The following is a 25,111-nucleotide window of genomic DNA, read 5'->3' on the forward strand; positions in this document are numbered from 1 at the left end:
GAGGGATCCCCTCAACTGCTTCCTGTCTGGCCAAACCAGTTGTAAACCTCACAGACATGAATACTCAATGAGGGGGCAATCATGTGGCAGGAGGCCCGTTAATAATATGTAAATTTAATTAAATGCATTAAACCCTGGCGAAAATCACGTTTTCCGTTCTCATGGGATTTTCAGCCTGCGTTGCCAATCAAGACAGCCCTCTGTTTCTTTGCTCAAACCTTTGGTCATCTGTCCTAATAACTGCTTATGTATCTCCAAACATCTTTCTTGATAATGTTCCAGTGAAGCACCTAGGGATGTTTTTATTAAGTTTGAAACACTAAGGGCGTGCCTCTCCCAAAAGATTTCTAAGTGCGGTTCCAAGCGGGAATTGCTGCGAGCTTCCCGGCGCTTGACCCAGCGAGGCCGACAAAGCTATTCAATGTTAATTGGTCCACTTAACGAGGCCTCACCGGCTTCTCGGCGCAAATGAAGGCTCACCAGCTGATAAGCCGGGACTGCGCTCGCCAACACCCCGTTAACGAGGTCGAGCAGCACATAAACTGCACTGGCTCAGCCAACCCCAACCGGCCCGCAACAATGGCGTCAAGAGACCGGCCCCAAGATTCAGGAATGTTGACCTGGATAGGCTGCTAGATGCCGTGGAGGTCAGGAGGGATGTCCTGCTCCCCCGAAGGTCCCAGAGAGTCAGCCACAAGGCAGCCAGTGCTGTCTGGGATGAAGTGGCGGCAGCTGTCAGCTCGGGGAGTGTGACCAGGTGGACTGGCCTTCAGTGCCAAAAAAAGATCAACGACCTACACTGGGCTGCACAAGTGAGTAGGCACCAACGACTCTCCCCCCCCCCCCCCCCCCCACCCCCCCCCCCCACCCTAAGGGAGAATCAACCCTCAACTCCCCATGCGACTCCCATCCCTTCCTCCAAACCCCCTCCCCCCTCCACCCCCCACCACAACCCCTTCTTCACACCCCTTTCCCATCACTGTGAACCACGCGTGTGGCTAACGATGCCCTCTCTGTGTCTCCTCGGGGAAAATCACGTTTTCCGTTCTCATGGGATTTTCAGCCTGCGTTGCCAATCAAGACAGCCCTCTGTTTCTTTGCTCAAACCTTTGGTCATCTGTCCTAATAACTGCTTATGTATCTCCAAACATCTTTCTTGATAATGTTCCAGTGAAGCACCTAGGGATGTTTTTATTAAGTTTGAAACACTAAGGGCGTGCCTCTCCCAAAAGATTTCTAAGTGCGGTTCCAAGCGGGAATTGCTGCGAGCTTCCCGGCGCTTGACCCAGCGAGGCCGACAAAGCTATTCAATGTTAATTGGTCCACTTAACGAGGCCTCACCGGCTTCTCGGCGCAAATGAAGGCTCACCAGCTGATAAGCCGGGACTGCGCTCGCCAACACCCCGTTAACGAGGTCGAGCAGCACATAAACTGCACTGGCTCAGCCAACCCCAACCGGCCCGCAACAATGGCGTCAAGAGACCGGCCCCAAGATTCAGGAATGTTGACCTGGATAGGCTGCTAGATGCCGTGGAGGTCAGGAGGGATGTCCTGCTCCCCCGAAGGTCCCAGAGAGTCAGCCACAAGGCAGCCAGTGCTGTCTGGGATGAAGTGGCGGCAGCTGTCAGCTCGGGGAGTGTGACCAGGTGGACTGGCCTTCAGTGCCAAAAAAAGATCAACGACCTACACTGGGCTGCACAAGTGAGTAGGCACCAACGACTCTCCCCCCCCCCCCCCCCCCCCCCCCCCCCCCCCCCCCCCACCCTAAGGGAGAATCAACCCTCAACTCCCCATGCGACTCCCATCCCTTCCTCCAAACCCCCTCCCCCCTCAACCCCCCACCACAACCCCTTCTTCACACCCCTTTCCCATCACTGTGAACCACGCGTGTGGCTAACGATGCCCTCTCTGTGTCTCCTCGGGGAAAGCTCTCTCATAACTGTCGGGAGAGGGCCCAGACTGGCGGAGGGGTGACGGACATAAGAATCCTCACCTCCTTCAAGGAGCGTGCCCTGGAGGTGACCGGTGTGGCTGAGGACAGATCGGTCACCAACGCGGAGGCTGGCGGATGCCGCAGGGGTGAGGAACCACCGGGCTCCACCTGGGGGACCTGTCAAACGTGAATAGTGATTGCCTTACTGACTGACCCATCCTTCCTACTGACTATATGTCCACTCTCCCACAGGTCCTCCAGCCAACGGCTCCGGCCCCTCCCGGGTGGCTCCTTCTACTGACTCCTCCGAGATGAACACCTCGGAGGAGAGCTCCGAGGATGCAACCGTAGCCGTGACACAGCTGTCATCTACCCCCTCCACCAGTGCAGATGCACGCACCTTGGTGGGATATGTTAGTGGACAGGCTTCGGGGGTTCAACCTGGTGAACACTACATTGCTGCTGATGTACATCAAGTGAAGGCAGGAACCCTCAGGCAAGAGAGCAGTTGGAGGGCTGTTGGATTCCAGGACCCAGCTGGGTCCCAGCCTGATGCTGAATCTGTGGTACAGAGTTACCCGGGTCTGATGGGGACCATAGTGACCCACCTCGATATTCAGAGGGAGATGTCAGCATCACTCCAGCAGATCCATAGCCACTTGGGGGAGTCCTAGAGGCTATGGCTGCAGGAGATGTCGCTGGCAATGTGTGGCACCGAGACCAACACTGCAAGGATGACAACCACAATGGAAAGCCTGGTGCACAACGTCGGCACCATTCGTGAAGGTGTCCAAGGCGCCGCACAGTTGGTGACGGCCATGGCTAAGGATCTCGACAGAATGTTTGACTTATTGGGGGATGTGACCCAGTACCAGGCCAACCTTGATGAGGTTCTGGGGACATGTCCCGCTCTCAGGTGGGCAAGGCTGAGACACTGCAGAGCATGTTCCAGTCATTGAGGTGTATTGCTGAGGGTGTCGATGCTATGGTGCGGACCATGGGGAACAGCCAGGATTGGCAGAGCCAGATGATGCAAGGGCAGCTGGGGTTTGAACCAGCTGCCTTTACATCCCAAGGTGAAATCCAGGGCCTTATGAGCACCAATCGGGATGATCCATCCCATCGAGTGGCAAAGGTGGTTACCAGCTTCCCCCAGTTCCACCTCTCTGATGAGGCTGTGTCTCGCAGCCAACAGACAGGGCAGAGTGGCACACCTGTGCATGTGCCACCGACAAGTGAGCCGGGGCCCTCCTGCCCCAGAGCCCCCAAAGGATGCCCATCAGGGGCATTGAAGGCCACGGTATGAGGTAATCAGCTGGCAGCCTCCACCTCATAGAATCATAGAATTTACAATGCAGAAGGAAGCCATTCGGCCCATTGAGCCGGCACCGGTCCTTGGTAAGAGCACCCTACCTAAGCCCACACCATCCCAGTAACCCCACCTAACCTTCTTGGACCAATTTAGCATGGCCAATTCCCCCAACCTGCACACCTTTGGACTGTGGGAGGAAACCGGAGCACCCAGAGGAAACCCACGCAGACATGGGGAGAACGTGCAGACTCCACACAGTCAGTGACTCAAACCGGGAATCGAACCTGGGACCCTGGAGCTGTGAAGAAACTGTGCCAACCACTGTGCTACCGTGCCGCTGAGATGTGCATCCTGGGGGAACACCAAGACATAGTGGTAGAGGTAGGAGGGCAAAGCATGTTGAGGATCACTGACGGCGCCGGGGGAGGGGTTGGGGAGTGGGGGGTTGGCGAGATTCTGCTTTCGCCTACGTAGCAAACTGTTTCAGCACCTGGCGCGGATCTCGTTTTTGGCCTCTCCCGCTATTCACTGGCCTCATTGCGTTTGAGTGAGAGGGCAGCGAGGCCGGAGAATCGCGCTCTCAATAAATGCCAGTCGTTGTTGAGTTTGAGATCAAGAGTCAAACAGCGTTTAAAATAATGTCTCAGAGAGGGAAACAAGTCAAACCTATTGTCACCATAAAACCTGCTTATGGATTAATTCTGCTGTGTGAGGAGGAGCATTGAGAGCAGGTATTTCAAAATCAGAGGTATAAACGCCTGTTTACAAAATGCTAACTACTAAAAGAACATTTTTTGTATTTGTGAGCTTGTCAGTGAAAGAGTTCCAGGAGCAGATATTTTTAAACTTTTGGTTCTCCACCTGGGACTGGGGTTCCCCCATCGTTTATATCTACTTAGAGAAGGAGCCTGAGTCCACTACAATTGCAGGGTGGAGGGGGATTGATGTGCTATATGAATAAAACACAGTGCTGGAGGCCTTCTGATGCACTGCATCCTCTAGTTTTCCCTTTCAGAAGATTCTCGGCAGGTTGTTTCTTTCTTAAAAGGAGATCTGATGGAAATGTTCAAAGAATTTGAATAGATTAAATCAAGAAGCACTTTTGAATTGGTTGGTGATACAGTCAGTATGGGATGAGGTGAAGTAGAGTAGGAAGAAGCTCAAGAGGAGCACAAACATTTCTATGTGTGAGCTTGTGTGTTTCTGTTCTTTAAATTCGCTCCAATGCTCTAATCTCTAAAGAATGAATAGAGAGGCAGATGATTAACATTTGCGCTTGCTGGGCAAATTGCATAACAGTTTGGCATTGAAATTGAAGTTGGGGTGGTCAGTGGATCTTGGGGAGGGGGTTGGAGAAAAGCACAATGGTTTCTCTTGGCCCACAGGCAGTGCTGGAAAATGCTTAGTTGCTTGATCGAAATGTTATGGGCCAGGGTTTAGAAAACCCCAAAGTATATCATGGAGTTCACCTGACCAACAACTGTTTAGCGATTTTGGTTACGATGTGCACAGAGCCTGCCTTTCAAGTGTTATTCAACAGAGTTCTTAAGCACTTTTAATCAAAAACAAGCTTTATTCTACAAATTTAGTTAACATTTTTATAAACACACACAGTAAGCATTTTTATCAACTACAAAAATAAATACCCCACACAGCTACAGTAATCTATGTATAACCCTTAATAAATCCCCCCTTTAACTGTTCCAATTTAATAACAAGATCCCATAAACCAGTACTCCCTTTTCAAAGGTGTGGCCCATCAGACAACACTCAAGACCTGGTATGGATACTCTTGTTTCCTATCCAAAACAGCAGGTGTGAATTCCTTCCAGAAAGCAGTTATTTATTTTAAGTTGTCCAATAATCTGGAAGCAGCTTTTAAAATGAAGATAGAGAGACAGGCCAAGATGCTTCTCTTTCTGAGTACAGCAGCCAAATGTGAAAACAAAAGCAAAACCTCAGAGCCACAAAACAAGCCCCAAACCAAAGCGAAAGTAAAGCCAATTCCCAGAGCCACAGGCCAGCTCCACCCATACAATTACATCACTGAAGCCATGTGATAAGACATAAACATTATTTAAAGGGACACAGCCATGACAGAACTTCTGTCTCCCTTTAGCTTCTGGTTTTCCTGGGATGTGCAAAATCCATCCTCACAATCAAAATAAATCATCAGCCGCCTCTTGAGGCCAGCTCACTTCTCTGAGCTCACCCATCTCAGTTAAACCAGAAATAGGCACATTCACAGTGGCTTGAGATCAGATTTCAGATTTTAAAAAGAATTCAACCTTCTCCCTCCCCTTCTCCTACCTGTTCCAGGGGATTACGTCTCCCCAGTGACCCTAGTGAGATTGCGAGCACGTCAAACAACATCGTTAGCAAAGCTGGAATAGCTGAGGTTTTTTATATTCTGCTGTGAAGAGCCCTTTTTCATGTTTCTCCTTGATTCTGTCAAGCTACGGTAAAGGTTTGTTGAAAAACGCAAAATGTAAAATAGCTATCAAAATCCATTTCGCTGTGACAGCTCCTTGCTACATGTTAAAATGAGTTGTTAAACCTGGTACACAAATATAGCCTAGGAAACGTATGGAACCTTAACTTCAGCTCATGGATCCTCTCAGTCCGACACTTAAAGCTGCAACAATGAAATCAGACTTCAATCCATCTGGTCAGTCATAATTAACAGTTTTTTTTCCTTCTGACTGTCAAAGCATCAATTACCAACTCTAGGAAGTAAAATAACATGATTCAGATGCAGGGTCCATTGCAGCAACTAATCAGTGACGCACTAGATTCTGGAACTAGATCCGTGGTCTAGTTCTGGTTCACAAACATGGCTGCTTTGAAGCATTAGGTTTCCCTGTTGATATAAAGAGAGCATTTGGGGTGGCACAGTGGTTAGCACTGCTACCTCACAGCACCAGGGACCCGGGATCGATTCTTACCTTGAGTGACTGCCTGTGTGGAGTTTGCACGTTCTCCCCATGTTTGTGTGGGTTTCCTCTGAGTGCTCTGGTTTCTTCCTGGTTAGATGGATTGGCCATGGTAAAATTGATTTATAGATTAGGTGGGATTACGGGGAGAGGGTGGGGTAATGGGCCAGGTCGGGTGCTCTTTCAGAGGGTAGGTGCAGATCTGATGCGCTGAATGGCCTCCTTCTGCACTGTAGGGATTCTAAGAATAATTTGGAGATCTCAATCATGGGGAACTTTTTTTTGCGACCAAATAAGAGATGCTTTGTAAGACCTTCTCAAACCTAGGGTGGCCCCCATCAGTTTGAATAGGATGGCAAAGATGGACCAGTCTGAAAGATCATGGGCTGGATTTTCCGCAGCCCCGCGCCGAAACCTTGGCCAGCGTGGGTGTCATAATATACACCAGTATATCATGGTGCAGACACACGCTGATGGACATACACTGGGACCAATCAACATGCACAAACACCGCAGCCAATCACCAGTTAGAATACACACAATATAATGGCAGAGGGCACCATGGTTCCCGTTCATTCTGGGTGCTGCCTCTCAGTAGAACAAGAGCTCATCAAGTTTAGCACAGACTCACACCACGTGCTGAGAGATTCAACTGGTTCGAACAGGCTTAGGTCTCTAGTTAAACTAGCATCGTTTAAACCCACAGTTCTCGTATGCCGATTAGTTCATAGTTAGTTAATAAAATAGAGTTGAACCTTCCTCAGTGTTGGTGGTATATATTAATCTCGCAAGTCTACACCATCCAACACTTCAGTGGGGCGGAGAATCCACTTTCACGATGTAATCGGGGCCGGCGCTGGTCCGGCGATTCCCCGGGCCCCGCAAATCGGCGTCACCGCGGAGTACGCCGCGTAGCCAGGGACCTATTGCCAGAGGCCCGCCCAGCAAACCTCCGCTTCCGACCAGTCGAGTTCCCGACGGCATGGAACTAACCACCTATTGCCGTCGGGATGCTGGCGTGGCGGCTGCGGACTCAGTCCACGGCCGCCCTGGGCGGGGGAGGGGAGGAGGGGAAATTGGAGGCCGGGGGCTTTTATAGGCTGCCGGGGATTAGATCCGCGCGGTTAGATGCTCGGGCGCGCAACTGATTGGGGAGGGTCTCATTTCTTGGTGTGGCTCCGTGGTCCGTGTCCGCCACGGAGCTTGGCACGGCCGCTGGAGGCCACCGCCGTGCGCATGCGCAGACTCCGAACTAGACGTGCGGGGGGCCATATCCGCAGCTAAAGCTGCAAGATTTCCTCCGGGTCTCTGCTAGCCCCCTGCAGGGCATTGAAATAAAATGAAATGAAAATCGCTTATTGTCACAAGTAGGCTTCAGCGAAGTTACTGTGAAAAGCCCCTAGTCGCCACATTCCGGCGCCTGTTCAGGGAGGCTGGTATGGGAATTGAACCGTGCTGCTGGCCTGCTTGGTGTGCTTTAAAAGCCAGAGATTTAGCCCAGTGTGCTAAACCAGCCCCAGAAAGAAACTTCTCCCCGTCGGGGAATTGAACCCCGGTCTCCCGCGTGACAGACGGGGCTACTAACCACTACACTAACGAGGAACAGCTACACTAACGAGGAACAGCTACACTAACGAGAAACATCTAAGTTCGGTCAACTTTTTGTAAGGAATTTCTGGAGTAAAACTCCACCATTTTCACGTCAGCATGGGGGACCTAGTCTCATTTTGGGAGAATCCAGCCCCATATTCTTTTTATGCTGAAGAAAATGTCGCACTTGAGTTTAAAATATTTAGGTGAGGAGCATACAAAGAGCGCAGAGACCCAATGTTGTCTCTTCCTCTGCCTCTGATATTCAACCCTGACTCTCCCAACCCCTGAAGATCTGACAATGGGGCAACTGAGTCAAAACACTTTTAATCAGGATCCCAGAAATTAAACCTCAGACCTTCTGGTCTGAATAACTCATTATCACCCTGTGAAGTATCTTTACCCAAACAAATGAGTAGGTTTATACATCCTTCGATCCATTATCTTACTGCTGGGAACATATCTCTAAAGTAAAGTCATTACGATCCCAGATGACCGCACGCTGTTTTCCCCTTTGAGGGGCAGAGCTGACTGGTGGTGATTTGACCTGAGGGTCACCACACCTCAGGCGAGGGGCAAGGTTGAGAAGGCAGAGCCTTTCGAAAGACTACATATAAAAACACAGGGGGCGGGATTCTCAATTCCTGCGGCTAAGTGCCGGCTCAAACGGAGAATCCGCGGGAGGACGAAGCGCAAAGAATCGGCAAACACCCTCACCAATTTCGGTACCGGTGAGAGGCTAGCAACAGGTCCGACCAAAACCCCCGCCTCCTGTGCCGAAAACGGCCGGAGAATGGCTGGCTGGGTCCAGGGCCGCGCATGCAGGTGGCTGACAACCTGCAGCGGTCACGCCATGCAACATGGCCCCGGCCATGCGCTGACCTGACCCCAACTGCGACCCCACAGCCCATCCCTTGTCCACCCCCAACCAGTCCCCCCAGCCCTCGCTGAAGACACCCCCCCGGGGAAACGGCACGGATCCTGGCTGAGTTTTTCGGCGCTGGACACAGTCCGCAGCCACCGTGCCGGGTTCACATTTTCTATGAGGACACATGTCCCACGTCATCGAGACTCCGGCCCATCGGGGACGGAGCATCGCGAGTGGGTAGACCGATGAGGCGCCAACGGCAATGCAACTGGGCGCGGCACGATGATGCCATTTCTGAGGGGACGGGGACTCGCAAACTGGCATCAAACCGGCGCCAGCCCGATTCCAGCATCGGAATCGATTCTCCGCCCGATCGCCGATTACGATATCGGCACATGTAACGGAGATTCCCACCCAGGATGTTTCAACTATCCTGTTTTATCTAAAATAATATTCAATCAGGGTTCTCGCCCATCTTGCTAAGAGTCCACACGTTAACTGTCCCAAACTACCATTCACCTTCAATGAGGAAATTTATTAAGCAAGACTAAATTATGTCGAGATTCACAAGTAATATCTGTAAAGTCAATCCATGTATCATCGCTCCTCTAACTTTTATTGGAGATTAACCTTGCCATATTGGAATATGAACAGGCAGTAATTAACACTACTTGCCCTATGTATCTGTTGCATTTAATATGGCCGAAGATTAGGAAGGGTTATAAAACAGTGGTGGGAGTAATTTATAGGCTCCATAACAATAGTTACACTGTTGGACATAGCATTAAGCAAGAATAATTGGAGTTTGTAACAAAGTGGAGTGTTTAAACCTTCGTGTAGACCGAATCATTCAATTTTGTACAGGTAATCTGGAAAATGAATTTGTAGAATACTTCTGTGGCAGTTTCTGGAAGTAATATGTTGTGAAACCAACTATGGACAAAGCTATTTTAGACCTTGTACTGTGTAATGCGGCAGGTTTAATTTGCTAATTTCAAAGTAAACGATCCCCTGAGAAAAGTGATAATAATACATTCGAATTGTATGTTAGGTTTGAGAGCAAAATATTCCAGTCCCAAATAAAAATCCTAAACTTAAAGCCAATGACATGGGTGTGAGAGAAAAGCTAGCTAAGGTTCATTGGGTAAATAGACCAGCGTGTACGGTGGTAAATAAATAGTGGGAAATATTTAAAGAAACAATTCATAATGTTTAACAAATATGTTTGAATAAATAACCTCAATTGACAATTGCTGAAGAGACATGTTGCTGAAGTTTTTCATCTTGCTCTTATCAAGACAAACACAAAAATGCCAAATATCAAACAATCAAACAATGTATAATATAGGAGAAAAGGGTGCTGATTTGTTGGCAAGTCAGTTCTCATTGGCTGAGGCATTGCTGTGGAGAAGCAACGGGGAACTGTAGGCTCCCCAGCTCCTGGGTAATTCAACAAAGATGCAAGGCTTGAACATGTTCATTATACATATATTACTAATATATATTCCATTAAAAATAAATAAAGACAGATTTGTGGCTTACGAAGGAAGTTCTGGGTATTGTTTGATTAAAAGCAGAAGTTTATTATGTTTCGTGGAATAGTTTTAAGCCTGAGAATTGCGCGAGCTTTTGAAATCAGCAAAGGATGACCAAAAAGATGATTTAAAAAAAAAATGAGATTAATGAGGTGGAAGTGTAACAACAGATTGTGAATTTACAATGCAGAAGGAGGCCATTCGGCCCATCGAGTCAGCACCGGCTCTTGGAAAGAGCACCCTACCCAAGGTCAATACCTCCCCCTATCCCAATAACCTAGTAACCCCACCCAACACTAAGGGCAATTTTGGACACCAAGGGCAATTTATCATGGTCAATCCACCTAACCTGCACATCTTTGGACTGTGGGAGGAAACCGGAGCACCCGGAAGAAACCCACGCACACACGGGGAGGATGTGTAGACTCTGCACAGACAGTGACCCAAGCCGGAATCGAACCTGGGACCCTGGAGCTGTGAAGCCATTGTGCTATCCACAATACTACCGTTCTTGGAGGTATCTAAAAACAGTAGCTAAAGTAATTAATACAAAGACAAAATACTGCAGATGCTGGAAATTTGAAATAAGATGAGAAAATGCTGGAAAAGGCAGCAGGTCTGGCAGCGTCTGTGGAGAGAAAGTAAAGCTAACGTTTTGAATCATTATGACTTCTTCAGTAAAGCTAGGTGGCTGCCTGTGTGGAGTTTGCACATCCTCCCCGTGAGGAAGACACAAAGTGGTTACTAAGAGTTGTGGACAGGTTAAGTTAATGGTCAACCAGGTGGAATATAATGCAGGGTCAATTGAGGTTATTTATTTTGGCAGTGAGAATAGAAACACAGAATTGTTTCCGAAAGCTGTGAAATTTCTCAATGTTGATGTTCAGAAAGAGCAGCATGTACTTGAACACACATGGTCAAGAACACAATGTGGGAGGAAAATACTATGTTGCCTTTATTACAAGGCATTTGGAGCATAAGAATAAGTAAGACGTGTTACAACTGTATAGGACTTTCATGAGATAACAATACTGTGTGCAGTTTTGGTCTCCGTAGTTAAGGAAAGGTACACTTGCTTTGGGGGTGATACGGTGAACGGTCACCAGATTGGTATCTGCTATGAGAACCAATTGGTTTCTGAGTTGCCCCATGCTGAAAGGCCACGTAAGTTGGACCTGTACATTCTGGGGTTTGGATGAATGAGAGGCAATCTCATTGATTGCAGTGGGTGGCACAGTGGTTACCGCTGCTGCCTCACAGCGCCAGGTTCGAGTCCAACATTCGGTAAATTTGGAGTTTGCACATTCTCCCTGTGTCTGTGTGGGTTTCCTCCAGGTGCTCCGATTTCCTCCCACAGTCCAAAGATGTGTAAGTTAGGTGGATTGACCACGCTAAATTACCCCTTAGTGTCCAAAGGTTAGGTGGGGTTACAGGATGGGAATGGGGAGTGGGCCTGGATAGGGTGTTCATTCAGAGAGCCATGCAGACTCAATGGGCCGAATGGCCTCCTTCTTCGGCACTGTAGGGATTCTATGAAACATGGAAGATTCTGTAGGGGCTAGACAGGGTAGACTCCCCATTCCAGGGTAGATACTGAGAGATTGTTTCCTCGGCAGTAGGCTCCAGAACATGGGACACACTCTTAGTGGTCAATTATTTACATCTGAAATCAGGAAACATTTTTTTCATTCAGAGAGCTGTGAAATTTTGGCATTGTTCATCCCAGAAGGTTGTGGACACTACACTATTGAGTATATATAAGGCTGGGATAGGCAGATCCTGGGTCTCTTGGGGAAAACGAGGGCTATGGGGAGCTGGCGGGAAAGTGGAGTTGAGGTAGAACAAGTCAACCGTATTGAATGGTGGAGCAGGCTAGAGGGGCTGAATGGTCGCCTCTTCCTATTTCTGATGATCCTACACTATTCTATATTCTTCATTCGTCAAATATCTGGAAGAACATGACAAAATGGATATCACAGAAAGTCCAATAATATTCATGTTTTCTGCATAGATCATGTTGCACTCTGAGGTGCTTCAATATGATAAAACAAACATTGCAAACATTTCAAAATGATCATTGCAGAAAGTGCAATTTTTAAAAAAAATTATCTACATAGATAATGTTCTGCTCTAAGATACTTCATTATGATTGTGAAACAAGACATTTTCACCCCAAGACGGTTCTATAAAATTTCCAGCCACTCGATGCACTATGGCTGAAAGATTTTCGACAGCAAACTTTCCCCATTGCCTCTCTGCGGGGCTGCCCCAAGTTTTACTGCACCCCTCAGTATGTAGTCTTTGACTTTGGAATGTGTCAGCCTGCAACACTCAGAGAACCTGAGAACATAATAGGCCATTCAGCCCTGTGCACTTCTCCACCATTCAGTATGATTATGGCTGATCCTGTATCTCAATGCAATACTCCCCCATAGCCCTTGATGCTTTTAGTGTCTAAAAATCTAATTCCTTCTTTTCCTTCTTAAATATATTCAGTGACTTGGCCTCCACAACCCTCTGCGATAGACAATTCCACAGATTCACCACCCTCTGAGTGAAGATGTTATCTCAGTCCTAAATGGTGGCATGGTGGTGCAGTGGTTAGCACTCCTGCCTCACAATGCCAGGGACCCGGATTCAATTCCGACCTTGGGTGACTGTCTGTGTGGAGTTTGCAAGTTCTCCCCTGCATGTCTGCATGGGCTTCCTCGGGGTACTATGGTTGGCTTCCACAGTCCAAAGATGTGCAGGCAAAGTGGATTGGATCTGTGATTATAGAATTAACCCTTGGTGTCCAGGCTATGTGGTGTTAAAGGGATAGCATGGAGAAGTGAGCCTAAGTAGGATGCTGTTTCAGAGGGTCGGTGCAGACTCAATGGGCTGAATTTCCTCCTTCCGCACTGTAGGAATTGTATGGTGCTATGCTCCATAGAATTAGAATTCTATGGTTCTGTATCCTGCGATACGGTTGGGGACAGCTCTGTGCACTGGAAGTCCAACAGGGTTCGAGCAGACCAAAGCATGTCTTTCACCGAGTTGATGATCCTCCAGTTATAGTTGATGTTTGTCCCAGTGTGCGTCCCTGGGAACAATCCGGAGAACACAGAATCCTGCATCACATAACTGCTCGGGATGAACCTCGACAAAAATCACCTCATCCCTCTCCAGACTTGGTTTGCAAAGGGACATTCCATGAGGAGTTGGTACCACTGTCTTCCCCACCACAGCCACCTACTGTGCAACATGCAGAGGGGTGAGATCCTGGGCGTGTGGGAAGGATCTGACACAAAGCACCTTTCCTATCACCAGCCAAGCTCCATCTTAGTGCTTGTTTGAAAGTTCTGGCCATGAGGCATTCTGCCAAATGGCTTTAATGGCCTTCTCCCATTTCCTTTATTCTATGGTCACAGATCACCGCCAAAAGTGAGCCCTCGCTCCCTAGAACCAGATTAAATCTTTAACTGACCAATATCTAGGTCAGAGCGACAAACCCAGCGTTTGAACTGTGACCCCCCTCACCACTATTCCATCTTATTGGATACACAACTTGCTGCCATTTAGGTTCTCACCTTTAATTGTGATTGAGCACTGAAACAGACTGTGCTTGAGGCTGCCAACAGCCTGACTCATTTATTCCACATTGAGTGAATAAATTAAACAGAAATTACAACACCAAAACAGGGCAATCAGCCTAACCAGCTCATTTGGCCATCTATCTTCCACACCAGCGGGTACATGTTGGGTAATTTCAGTCAAACATACCCAGGCGGTAAATTGATAGGAATGGATGGAGGGCCTGTTTTACAACCAACCAATGTTGCTCTGCAGCAGGTTCACTGGGCTACGAACAGCAAATTCTACACCAAGAATAAGTTTTGCTTGTCAAAGTGTGGATCAACTTTTATTTCGCTGAAAAATGAAAGAGATATTAGCTTGTGTTACAAAGCATTCGAAAAGTCCTTAGCTTACCACTGTGCCATTTAATTCCCATCTCTCCTTTCTCACAGAACTGCGCACGTGACCTGCTCACCTTGCCGTCCGACGCTCTGATTATTTACTCATTCACACAGGCTTTGTGTCAGTTTGGCCTCGATTGTTGCTGACAGCTCTTAGTTGAACATTTGCCTTTTCTGTTGACCCATGTGACACAACTGACAATATCAGTGCATCATGTAATGGACTGTCGAGCGCAACCACTTCTGCCGTTTATTAGAGATGTTTATAATTTCGATTGCATTAAGTATGTGCCAAGGCCCTATCTAACACTGAGTGACACAGAATCATTTCACCAGCAACATTTAGAAAAAAAAGCACGATTTAATCTTAATTTTATTCACAGACAGCCGTGAAAAATATTGGTAAATTTTAAGAGAAAATAAATAACACGTTGCCTGGGATGCTTTCTCGATCTCATTGTTCATTAAGAGTGTGTGAAAACACTTCAGTTTCTTCAGGGGATAAGTTCCAATTCTCAAATACACAGACTGACAGAGTGAGCAGGGACTGATACCTCCGCACAGTGAGAGGTGGAGTGACACAGACTGACAGAGTGAGCAGGGACTGCGCCTTCGCACAGTGAGGGGGGGGGGGGGGGGGGTGACACAGACTGACAGACTGAGCAGGGACTGAGCCTTCGCACAGTAAGGGGTGGGGGGGGGGGGGGTGACACGGACTGACAGAGTGAGCAGGGACTGAGCCCCCGCACAATGAGGAGGGTGGGGGGTGGGGGGGGGGGGTGACACGGACTGACAGAGTGAGCAGGGACTGAGCCTCCTCACAGTGAGGGGGTGACACAGACTGACAGAGTGAGCAGGGACTGATACCTCCACACAGTGAGGGGGGGGGGGGGTGTGACACAGACTCGCAGAGTGAGCAGGGACTGAGCCTCCCCACAGTGAGGTGGGGGGGGGGGGGGACACACAGACTGACAGACTGAGCAGGGACTGAGCCTTCGCACAGTAAGGGGGGGGGGGGGGGTGACACAGACTGACAGAGTGAGCAGGGCCTGCGCCTCCGCACAGTGAGGGGGGGGGGGGTGACACAGACTGACAGAGTGAGCAGGGCCTGCGCCTCCGCACAGTGAGGGGGGGGGGGGGGGGGTGACACAGACTGACAGACTGAGCAGGGACTGAGCCTTCACACAGTAAGGGGTGGGGGGGGGGTGACACGGACTGACAGAGTGAGCAGGGACTGAGCCTCCGCATAGTGAGGGGGGGGGGGGGCAACACATACTGACAGAGTGAATAGGGACTGAGCCCCCGCACAGTGAGGGGGGGGGGGGGGGGGGGGTGACACAGACTGACAGAGTGAGCAGGGACTGATACCTCCCCACAGTGAGGGGGGGGGGTACACAGACTGACAGAGTGAGCAGGGACTGAGCCCCCGCACAATGAGGAGGGGGGGGCGGTGACACAGACTGACAGAGTGAGCAGGGACTGAGCCCCCGCACAATGAGGAGGGGGGGGCGGTGACACAGACTGACAGAGTGAGCAGGGACTGAGCCTCCGCGCACAGTGAGGGGGGGGGGGTACACAGACTGACAGAGTGAGCAGGGACTGATACCTCCCCACAGTGAGGGGGGGGGGGTACACAGACTGACAGAGTGAGCAGGGACTGATACCTCCCCACAGTGAGGGGGGGGGGGGTACACAGACTGACAGAGTGAGCAGGGACTGATACCTCCCCACAGGGAGGGGGGGGGGGGTACACAGACTGACAGAGTGAGCAGGGACTGATACCTCCCCACAGTGAGGGGGGGGGGTACACAGACTGACAGAGTGAGCAGGGACTGATACCTCCCCACAGTGAGGGGGGGGGGGGGGTACACAGACTGACAGAGTGAGCAGGGACTGAGCCTCCGCACAGTGAGGGGGGGGGGGGTGACACAGACTGACAGAGTGAGCAGGGACTGAGCCTCCACACAGTGAGGGGGGGGGGGGTACACAGACTGACAGAGTGAGCAGGGACTGATACCTCCCCACAGTGAGGGGGGGGGGTACACAGACTGACAGAGTGAGCAGGGACTGATACCTCCCCACAGTGAGGGGGGGGGGGGGGGGTACACAGACTGACAGAGTGAGCAGGGACTGAGCCTCCGCACAGTGAGGGGGGGGGGGTGACACAGACTGACAGTGAGCAGGGACTGATACCTCCCCACAGTGAGGGGGGGGGGGTACACAGACTGACAGAGTGAGCAGGGACTGAGCCTCCGCACAGTGAGGGGGGGGGGTGACACAGACTGACAGTGAGCAGGGACTGATACCTCCCCACAGTGAGGGGGGGGGGGTACACAGACTGACAGAGTGAGCAGGGACTGAGCCTCCACACAGTGAGGGGGTGGGGGGGGGGGGGTACACAGACTGACAGAGTGAACAGGGACTGAGCCTCCACACAGTGAGGGGGGGGGGGGGTGCTACACAGACTGACAGAGTGCGCAGGGACTGATACCTCCCCACAGTGAGGGGGGGGGGGTACACAGACTGACAGAGTGAGCAGGGACTGATACCTCCCCACAGTGAGGGGGGGGGGGGGGGGGTACACAGACTGACAGAGTGAGCAGGGACTGAGCCTCCGCACAGTGAGGGGGGGGGGGGTGACACAGACTGACAGTGAGCAGGGACTGATACCTCCCCACAGTGAGGGGGGGGGGGGTACACAGACTGACAGAGTGAGCAGGGACTGAGCCTCCGCACAGTGAGGGGGGGGGGTGACACAGACTGACAGTGAGCAGGGACTGATACCTCCCCACAGTGAGGGGGGGGGGGGTACACAGACTGACAGAGTGAGCAGGGACTGATACCTCCACACAGTGAGGGGGGGGGGGGTACACAGACTGACAGAGTGAGCAGGGACTGAGCCTCCCCACAGTGGGGGGGGGGGGGGTGACACAGACTGACAGAGTGAGCAGGGACTGAGCCTCCACACAGTGAGGGGGTGGGGGGGGGGGGGGTACACAGACTGACAGAGTGAACAGGGACTGAGCCTCCACACAGTGAGGGGGGGGGGGGGTGCTACACAGACTGACAGAGTGCGCAGGGACTGATACCTCCCCACAGTGAGGGGGGGTGGCGACACAGACTGACAGAGTGAGCAGGGACTGAGCCTCTGCACAGTGGGGGGGGGGGGGGGGGGGGGGAGCGTTACATAGACTGACAGAGTGAACAGGGACTAAGCCTCCGCACAGTGGGGGGGGGGGGGGGGGGGGGGGGAGTGTTACATAGACTGACAGAGTGAGCAGGGACTGAGCCTCCCCACGGTGAGGGGGGGGTGGGGGCTACACAGACTGACAGAGTGAGCAGGGACTGAGCCTCCCCACAGAAGGGGGGGAGGTGACACAGACTGACAGAGTGAGCAGGGACTGCGCCTCCGCACAGTGAGGGGGAGGGGGGGTGACACAGACTGACAGAGTGAGCAGGGACTGCGCCTCCGCACAGTGGGGGGGGGGGGGGGGGGGGAGGTTGGTACACAGACTGAAAGAGTGAGCAGGGACTGAGCCTTCGCACAGTGTGGGGGGGGGGGGGGACACAGACTGACAGAGTGGAGGGGCACAGTGAAGGAGAATTATAGAGTCCTGCCGACTGCTGGTAACGACAAAGCCCTTTTAATATTTCAGAACCACATCTGATGTTGATATTTTTTCTGGTCATGAAGTGACGTCAGGATAATACAGTGCAAATAACTTTAATAACACATGGGCCCGAGTCCACACCATGTAAAATAAAGAAACGTTGTATTATGTACAAACAATATTTGACTACTCGGTAGATCCCTCCCTAATTCCTCTCCTGCCTTACCATCCGACCTTTAATACAGAGGTTAATAGAGATCCCCTGCCCCGAGCGTGGATGCTCCTAATCCACAAGGACACTGAGGAAGATACTCCTTTCCACCCCATACACCTCGTGTGGCCTATTACAACAACCACAATAATGAGTGAGGTTTCTTTCCTCACCTTCTGCTTTAACACTTGGGCAGTAAAGCCACAAATCTACTTCACATTCCTCCACAAACATAATCCTATACAGCAATCATTATAAACTAGATGGATGAAAATATGGACTGAGAATCCAGGCTGAGATCAGGGTCTCCTGCCTCAGGAAAACAAATGCAGGAAATCCATGCCGCATGCTTATAGAATCCACAGAATCCCTACAGTACAGAAAGAAGCCATTTGGCCCATCGAGTCTGCACCCTAACTAGGCCCACTCCCATACTCTGTCTCCGTAATCCGCCACATTGATCATAGCTCATCCACCTAACATGCCCATCGTTGGACTGTGGGAGAAAACTCCACAGACAGTCATCCAAGGCCAGAATTGTACCTGGGTCCCAGGAGCTGTGAGGCAGCAGTGCTAACCACAGTGTCCAGAGTTGTGCAAGGAAAGTTGGGTGTGGGAATGGAGCCAGGGAGGATGTTCTTTCAGAGGGTTGGTGTAGACCAGATGGGCTGAATGGCCTCCATCTACACTGAATTCGGTGAAAAAAAAACTGTAAGATGTAACTAGAGCAGGAGATACCATGTCCCGATTTATGCATGATCCTTCAACTTACATCTTCTCCATTTAGAATGGGGTGTCAATTTTTATATATACGTATAGTGGGATAACAATATCCAATCTGACCAATCATGTGAGGGAGTTGGGCTTCCCACCATGGCCTGTATCTATAATTATTTAAAACAAGTGTGGAATTAGCAGGCGAAATAATCATTTATCTGAACTGCAATCTCCTCAAACTGTTTTACTGTGATGAGCTTGTACCTCTATGATAGAATGCACCAACAGGACCCTCTTCAAATCAAACCCTCACAGTCTGTGATAATTAAAGGAGATGGCAATGTAAGGTGCAAGTATATAGCACTGGCTGTGAGAAGACTCAATGTTCAGCTATTGGGCTGCATTCCCCAATTTTGAGGCTATGTCCCCACGCTGGCGTTGGAACGGTGGCGTTTTACGACAGAAAAAATGGCATAAAGCGGCCACTGACTCGTTTTGCTGGGGGCTAACATGCCGGCAAAGTTGAGCACCCGGCTCTAGCTTCCGGGTCTGTGGCTGTGCATGCGCATGGTGGCAGCCTGCAGCGGCCACGCCGTGCTGCATGGCGGCGGCCGCTCGTGGACCCGGCCCGCAAAATAGTCACCCCGTTGGCCTGCTCGCGCACCCCGGACCACCCCCCACCCCTCCCCACAGTGCCTCCAGCCCCTGTTAAATGTCCCCCCTGCCCACGGATCGGCCTTCCTCCAGCTATGGTGGCGCTGGAGTGAGTCCGCAGCCGCCACGCCAAGTTCCCGACGGATGAGACCAGACGCAACCGACGCCGTTGGGAACCCAGCCGTCGTGGGCGGAGCATCGGGGGGCAGGCCTCAGGCAATGATCTGAGGCCGTCGATACGGCGCGTGGCGTACTCGGAGGGCATGGAGCATCGTGAATGCGGCGCCGCCCCCGATTTGATCGGGAGCTTTGATTCTCTTTGCCGATTGCTGAACACGATTTTGACGTCCGAAATCGGAGGATCCACCCATTGTGTTTTGTTACAGTCCTCAGAGAGAAGTTCTAATTGAGAATATTTCCCACCTCGCCATTAGAGTTATCTGGGCATTCCGTTTAAATATATTTACTCAGATCAAGCTCTCTTCAACTTGGTGCAGTCCAGACCTGCATTCACATGCTGGCATGAGCTTCCCCACCATCTGTTGAGCATCATTCATTTTGGTGGAACTGATTATTGTGGAGATTTATTTTATTACATTTATTTTTGAATGTCGGTCAAATATTCATTAAAACAGAGCACGTAATCATTGGAGACAGAACAAAAACACAGCTGCCCGCAATCCGTCTCTATTGAAGCCTGTGGACTGACACCATTGATACTGAACAGACATCCTACTCACCTCATGTTACTGCAACACTTGCTTCAGCTGCTATGGAGCACGGGGAGAATTTAACAGCTCCACACGGGAACCCTGTTCGAGCAAGCGTTTCACAAAAACTAATTCGGCCTGCTCACATTGAGTGACTGCTTTGAGTGAGTTCCTGATGCCATCATCAAAGCCGTCAACATCAACAGGGAAAGGTTTTTTTAAAACCTTTGGAGAATAAACAGACCTTGCAGTTAGTTCTGAGTGCTTGGCATTTCTATTAGCTTTTTCTGCTTTATTCCTCTTCAAATTGATCCCTCTGTGATTGTCATTTTAAAAAACTCTTTCACGGAGTGTGGGCGTCACCAGCTCGGCCAGCATTTACTGCCCATCCCTAGTTGTCCTTGAGAAGGTGATGGTGACCTTCCTTCTTGAACCGCTGTCGTCCATGTGGTGTAGATGCACCCACAGTGCTGTTAGGGAGGGAGTTCTAGGAGTTTGACCAACGACAGTGAAGGAACAGCAATATATTTCCAAGACAGGATGCTTTGTGGTTTGGAGGGGAACGTGCAGGTAGTGGTATTACCATGTGCCTGCTTCCCTTGTCCTCCTTGGTCATAGAGTCAGAATCATACAGGTCCACAGCACAGAAAATGCTCTTCTAACTATTCAAATCCCATTTTCCAGCACTTGGTCTTTAAGGCCTTGGCATTGCAAGTGCACATCTAAATACTTCTCAAATGTTATGAGGGTCTCTGCCTCCATTACCCTTTCGAGCAGTGAGTTCCAGACTCCCACCACCCTCTAGGTGAAACTGTTTTTCATCACATCCCCATCCGTGGGCAGCACGGTCACACAGTGGTTAGCACTGTTGCTTCACAGCGCCAGGGTCCCAGGTTCGATTGCCAGCTTGGGTCACTGTCTATTCAGAGTCTGCATGTTCTCCCAGTGTCTATGTGGGTTTCCTCTAGGTGCTCCGGTTTCCTCCCACAAGTCCCGAAAGACGTGCTGTTAGGTGGATTGGACATTCTGAATTCTCCCTCCGTGTACTCACTCGAACAGGCGCCGGAATGTGGCGACTAGGGGCTTTTCACAGTAACTTCATTGCCGTGTTAATGTAAGCCTACTTGTGACAATAGAGATGATTATTATTATAAACCTCCTGCCCCTTACCATAAATCTATGCCCCCTTAACATTAATCCCTCCACCAAGGAGAAAAGTTTCTTCCTGTCAACTCTATCTATGCCCCTCAGAATTGTATACATCTGAATCTTGTTCCCCTCAGTCTCCTCAGCTCCAAGGAAAACAACGCCAGTCTAACAATCCTCTTCATAGCGAAAGCTCTCCAGCCCAGACAACATCCTGGTAAATCTCCTCTGCGCCCTTTCCAGTGCTGTCATATCCCTGCTATAATGTGGGTTCCAGAACTGCGCACAGTACTAGCTGTGATCTAACCAACGTTTTATACAGTTCTAGCGTAATCACTCTGCTCTTAAACTCTATTATAATCAGCCAGGGTCTGGTTTAGCACACTGGGCTAAATCGCTGGCTTTTAAAGCAGACCAAGCAGGTCAGCAGCACGGTTCAATTCCCGTACCAGCCTCCCTGAACAGGCGCCGGAATGTGGCAACTCGGGGTTTTTCACAGTAACGTCACTGAAGCCTACTTGTGACAATAAGCGATTTTCATTTTCATTCATTTCATTTCATTTCATATTTCTTTGTTAATAAAGGCAGCTATAGCTTATGCCTTCTTAACCGTTTTGTCCACCTGCCCTGCTACGATAAGGGACTGGTGTACCTGGACACCGGTGTACCTGATCCTCTGCTTCCCAGGGTCCTGCCGTTCATCATGTATTCCCATGTTGTAATCTGTGCCTTCAATCTTTTTTGTCAGACTCGTTGCATTAAAAATAAATACCATCCAATCTTGCCAAACTCCCTTGTGACTTAACTGGCCTATAACATCTATGCCTTCCCAACTCACTTGCTGTCTCTTCTAATTTTGGCTGTGCATCTCCCCCTGCTGAACCTTCTCTCAGGATCCCAACCCCCTGCCAAATTAGTTTAAACCCTTCCCAACAGCACTAGCAAGGACGCTGGTCCCATTGGACGTTACAGGTTTGGAAGGTGCTGCCAAAGGGTTTTATGCCCATGTGTTAGGTATCAATTGAGCCAATATGGAGAGGAAAGTCTGGCAGGTAGGATCGTACATGGGTTTCAAATTCCATCTCAAAGTCATTCTGTTCATTCAAAGGGATGGATAATTAGGAAGACCACTTGCACATCCCCAGTTTCTATTACTCACTATTGGGCTAGCTGCTTAGTCAATAATCAAGGTACCCCAGAAGCTTGACACCATCCAGGACAAAGCAGCCCACTTTATTGCTACCCCTTCCACAATTCTTCAATCCCTCCACCACTGAGGAACAGTGGCAGCCGTGTGTACCATCTACAAGATGCACTGCAGTAACTCACCAAGGTTCCTTCGGCAGCACCTTCCAAACTCATGACCACCACCATCTAGAAGGACAGGTGCAGTAAATACCTGGGAACCAACCACCTGGAAGTTCCCCTCCAAGTCACTCACCATCCCGACTTGGAAATATATCGCCTTTCCTTCACTGTCGCTAGATCAAAATCCTGGAACTCCCTTCCTAACAGCACGGTGGGTGTACCTTCACCTCAGGGACTGCAGCGGTTCAAGAAGGCAGCTCACCACCACCTTCTGAAGGGCAACCAGCGATGCCCACGTCACGTGAATTAATTTAAAGAAAAAGCTCTGGGATTCCCTCCCTAAACACCTCTGCTTCTTAAGTACCTCTGCCTGTTTCCTCCTTTAAGATGCTCTTTGGAACCTGCTTCTCTGGTGGGTCAGTGTGACATTTCACTGAAAGCACTCCTAGGAATCACCTTGGATGTTTTACCATGTTAAAGGAGTTATATTACTGTGAGTTCTTGTAGATTGTGTTGGTTTCCTCCTTGGTTGAGATTTTGGCTGAGGATATTCTTTAGATGTTGCAGCCCAACCCAAAATATGTAATTGTCCACCTTTGAAGTCATCACTTCCCTGCTGTGTCTTTTTAACATTAATAGCTTTCATTTCAGCTTTACTTCATTTCCCTGATTTCTGCACTTTAATTTTGAATTGCCAAACCCTCCTGGATTATTCTAGATCCTCCTGGAATTAAACACTTCCCCCAATAATGAGAGGGCCACTTTTGTTCCAACCAGGCACACAGGAATAGCATGGCCACAATGGCCCCAGGTTGTGATGTGTGGCCCTGGCGTATGCACTTTCTGGTATAACCACACGATGGATAGAGTGGCTTCTGAAGCACAGAGGATTGTGGGTATTGTAGCCACCATAATTGACTGATTGACATATTGGGCAACCGTTGGTGGGAGCATGAAATTGGGATGGTTGGATGCAGAATGTGATGAAACCAACTGGAATATGGTCCAGAGTTGACAGCCCTATTCGTAATTCTATATCGATCTGAGTTTGCAGCTACTGACATGTAATATGAGTAATGACTCGCAGTCTACCTCAAGCTGCTCCTCAAATGGGGTATTTTTACTGTCCCACAGGGTAAGGAACAGCAGAGTTACTCCACACTGAAAGCCAGGGGAACAAGTGTGACAGTCTCCAACCTGAAACCTGGAACTCGTTATGTATTTCAGGTTCGAGCCCGTACATCAGCTGGGTGTGGCCGATTCAGCCAGACCGTCGAGATTGAAACTGCGAAATCAGGTGTGTGCAACGCGGGCTCCCAAACAATGGATCTGTCGGATTTTTATTGAACATGAATGTGGGGCGGCTGCCTCTCAGAGGGGGAAAGGCAATGCTGCTAATCTCACCTCCTATATCAAGTCTAACATTTAACAGAGCAAGAACATTTCAGAGATGCTGGTGAGGAGTATAGGAATGCGAGAGGCAGGAGACAGAGTAGGCCATTCTGATTTTCGCACCATCCACCATTCTATATGCTCATGGCTTCAGGGGAGTAAAACCCAACACTAATGGAGCAAACTCCCCCTGAGAGAGCCCAACACTATTGGAGCACACTCCCCTAACAGAACCCAACACCATTGGAGCACACTCCCCTAACAGAACCCAACACCATTGGAGCACACTCCTCCTGAGAGAGCCCAACACCATTGGAGCACACTCCCCTAACAGAACCCAACACCATTGGAGCACACTCCCCTAACAGAGCCCAACTCTAATGGAGCACACTCCCCTTAATCCCCCTAACAGAACCCAACACCACTGGAGCACACTCCCCCTAACAGAGCCCAACACTAATGGAGCAAACTCCCCCTAACAGAGCCCAACTCTAATGGAGCAAACTCCCCCTAACAGAGCCCAACACTAATGGAGCAAACTCCCCCTAACAGAGCCCAACTCTAATGGAGCAAACTCCCCCTAACAGAGCCCAACTCTAATGGAGCAAACTCCCCCTAACAGAGCCCAACTCTAATGGAGCAAACTCCCCCTAACAGAGCCCAACACTAATGGAGCAAACTCCCCCTAACAGAGCCCAACACTAATGGAGCAAACTCCCCCTAACAGAGCCCAACACTAATGGAGCAAACTCCCCCTAACAGAGCCCAACTCTAATGGAGCACACTCCCCTTAATCCCCCTAACAGAGCCCAACACCACTGGAGCAAACTCCCCCTAACAGAGCCCAACACTAATAGAGCAAACTCCCCCTAACAGAGCCCAACACTAATGGAGCACACTGCACCTAACACAAATGGAGTGCGCACTCCTCCTCACAGAGCCCTATCTCTCTGAAGAATTCTGGAAAGTGCAGACATTCTGCTGATGATTATTAAGCCCAAGAGTTGTATTTTAGAAAGCAGAATCCCAAAAATTGTATCTGACGGAATGCAAATTAGTTTTACATGTGTGGCTGCCTCTATTAACCATGGATGTGCAAAAGGAGACCTGCCCCTGTTCTCACCCTAGTTTGGTGCTGGGTTTGGGGCCAGGAGTTCTTGCTCGAGCACCATTTTGACTAAGCTTGAGACACACTCCATCTCACCAAAAGTGCCAGTCTAAACCTTGGTTCCTCT

General features: G+C 50.0%; 1 protein-coding gene across 5 annotated transcripts in view; it reads left to right on the forward strand.

Moving 5' to 3' along the window:
- The window catches only part of epha8 (eph receptor A8), a 711,779-nt gene that overhangs the window by 415,203 nt on the left and 271,465 nt on the right, over positions 1-25,111 (forward strand). For 3 of the 5 annotated variants that reach the window (XM_038821567.1, XM_038821564.1, XM_038821565.1), the window contains exon 7: positions 23,619-23,781. In XM_038821567.1, the coding sequence (XP_038677495.1) occupies positions 23,619-23,781 (163 nt within the window). Of the gene's footprint in view, positions 1-14,178; positions 14,525-23,618; positions 23,782-25,111 lie in introns of those variants that run through there. The other 2 variants (XM_038821566.1, XM_038821569.1) reach the window with 2 other exon arrangements.

This window comes from Scyliorhinus canicula, chromosome 16, assembly GCF_902713615.1.
Source record: "Scyliorhinus canicula chromosome 16, sScyCan1.1, whole genome shotgun sequence".
NCBI lineage: Eukaryota > Metazoa > Chordata > Chondrichthyes > Carcharhiniformes > Scyliorhinidae > Scyliorhinus > Scyliorhinus canicula.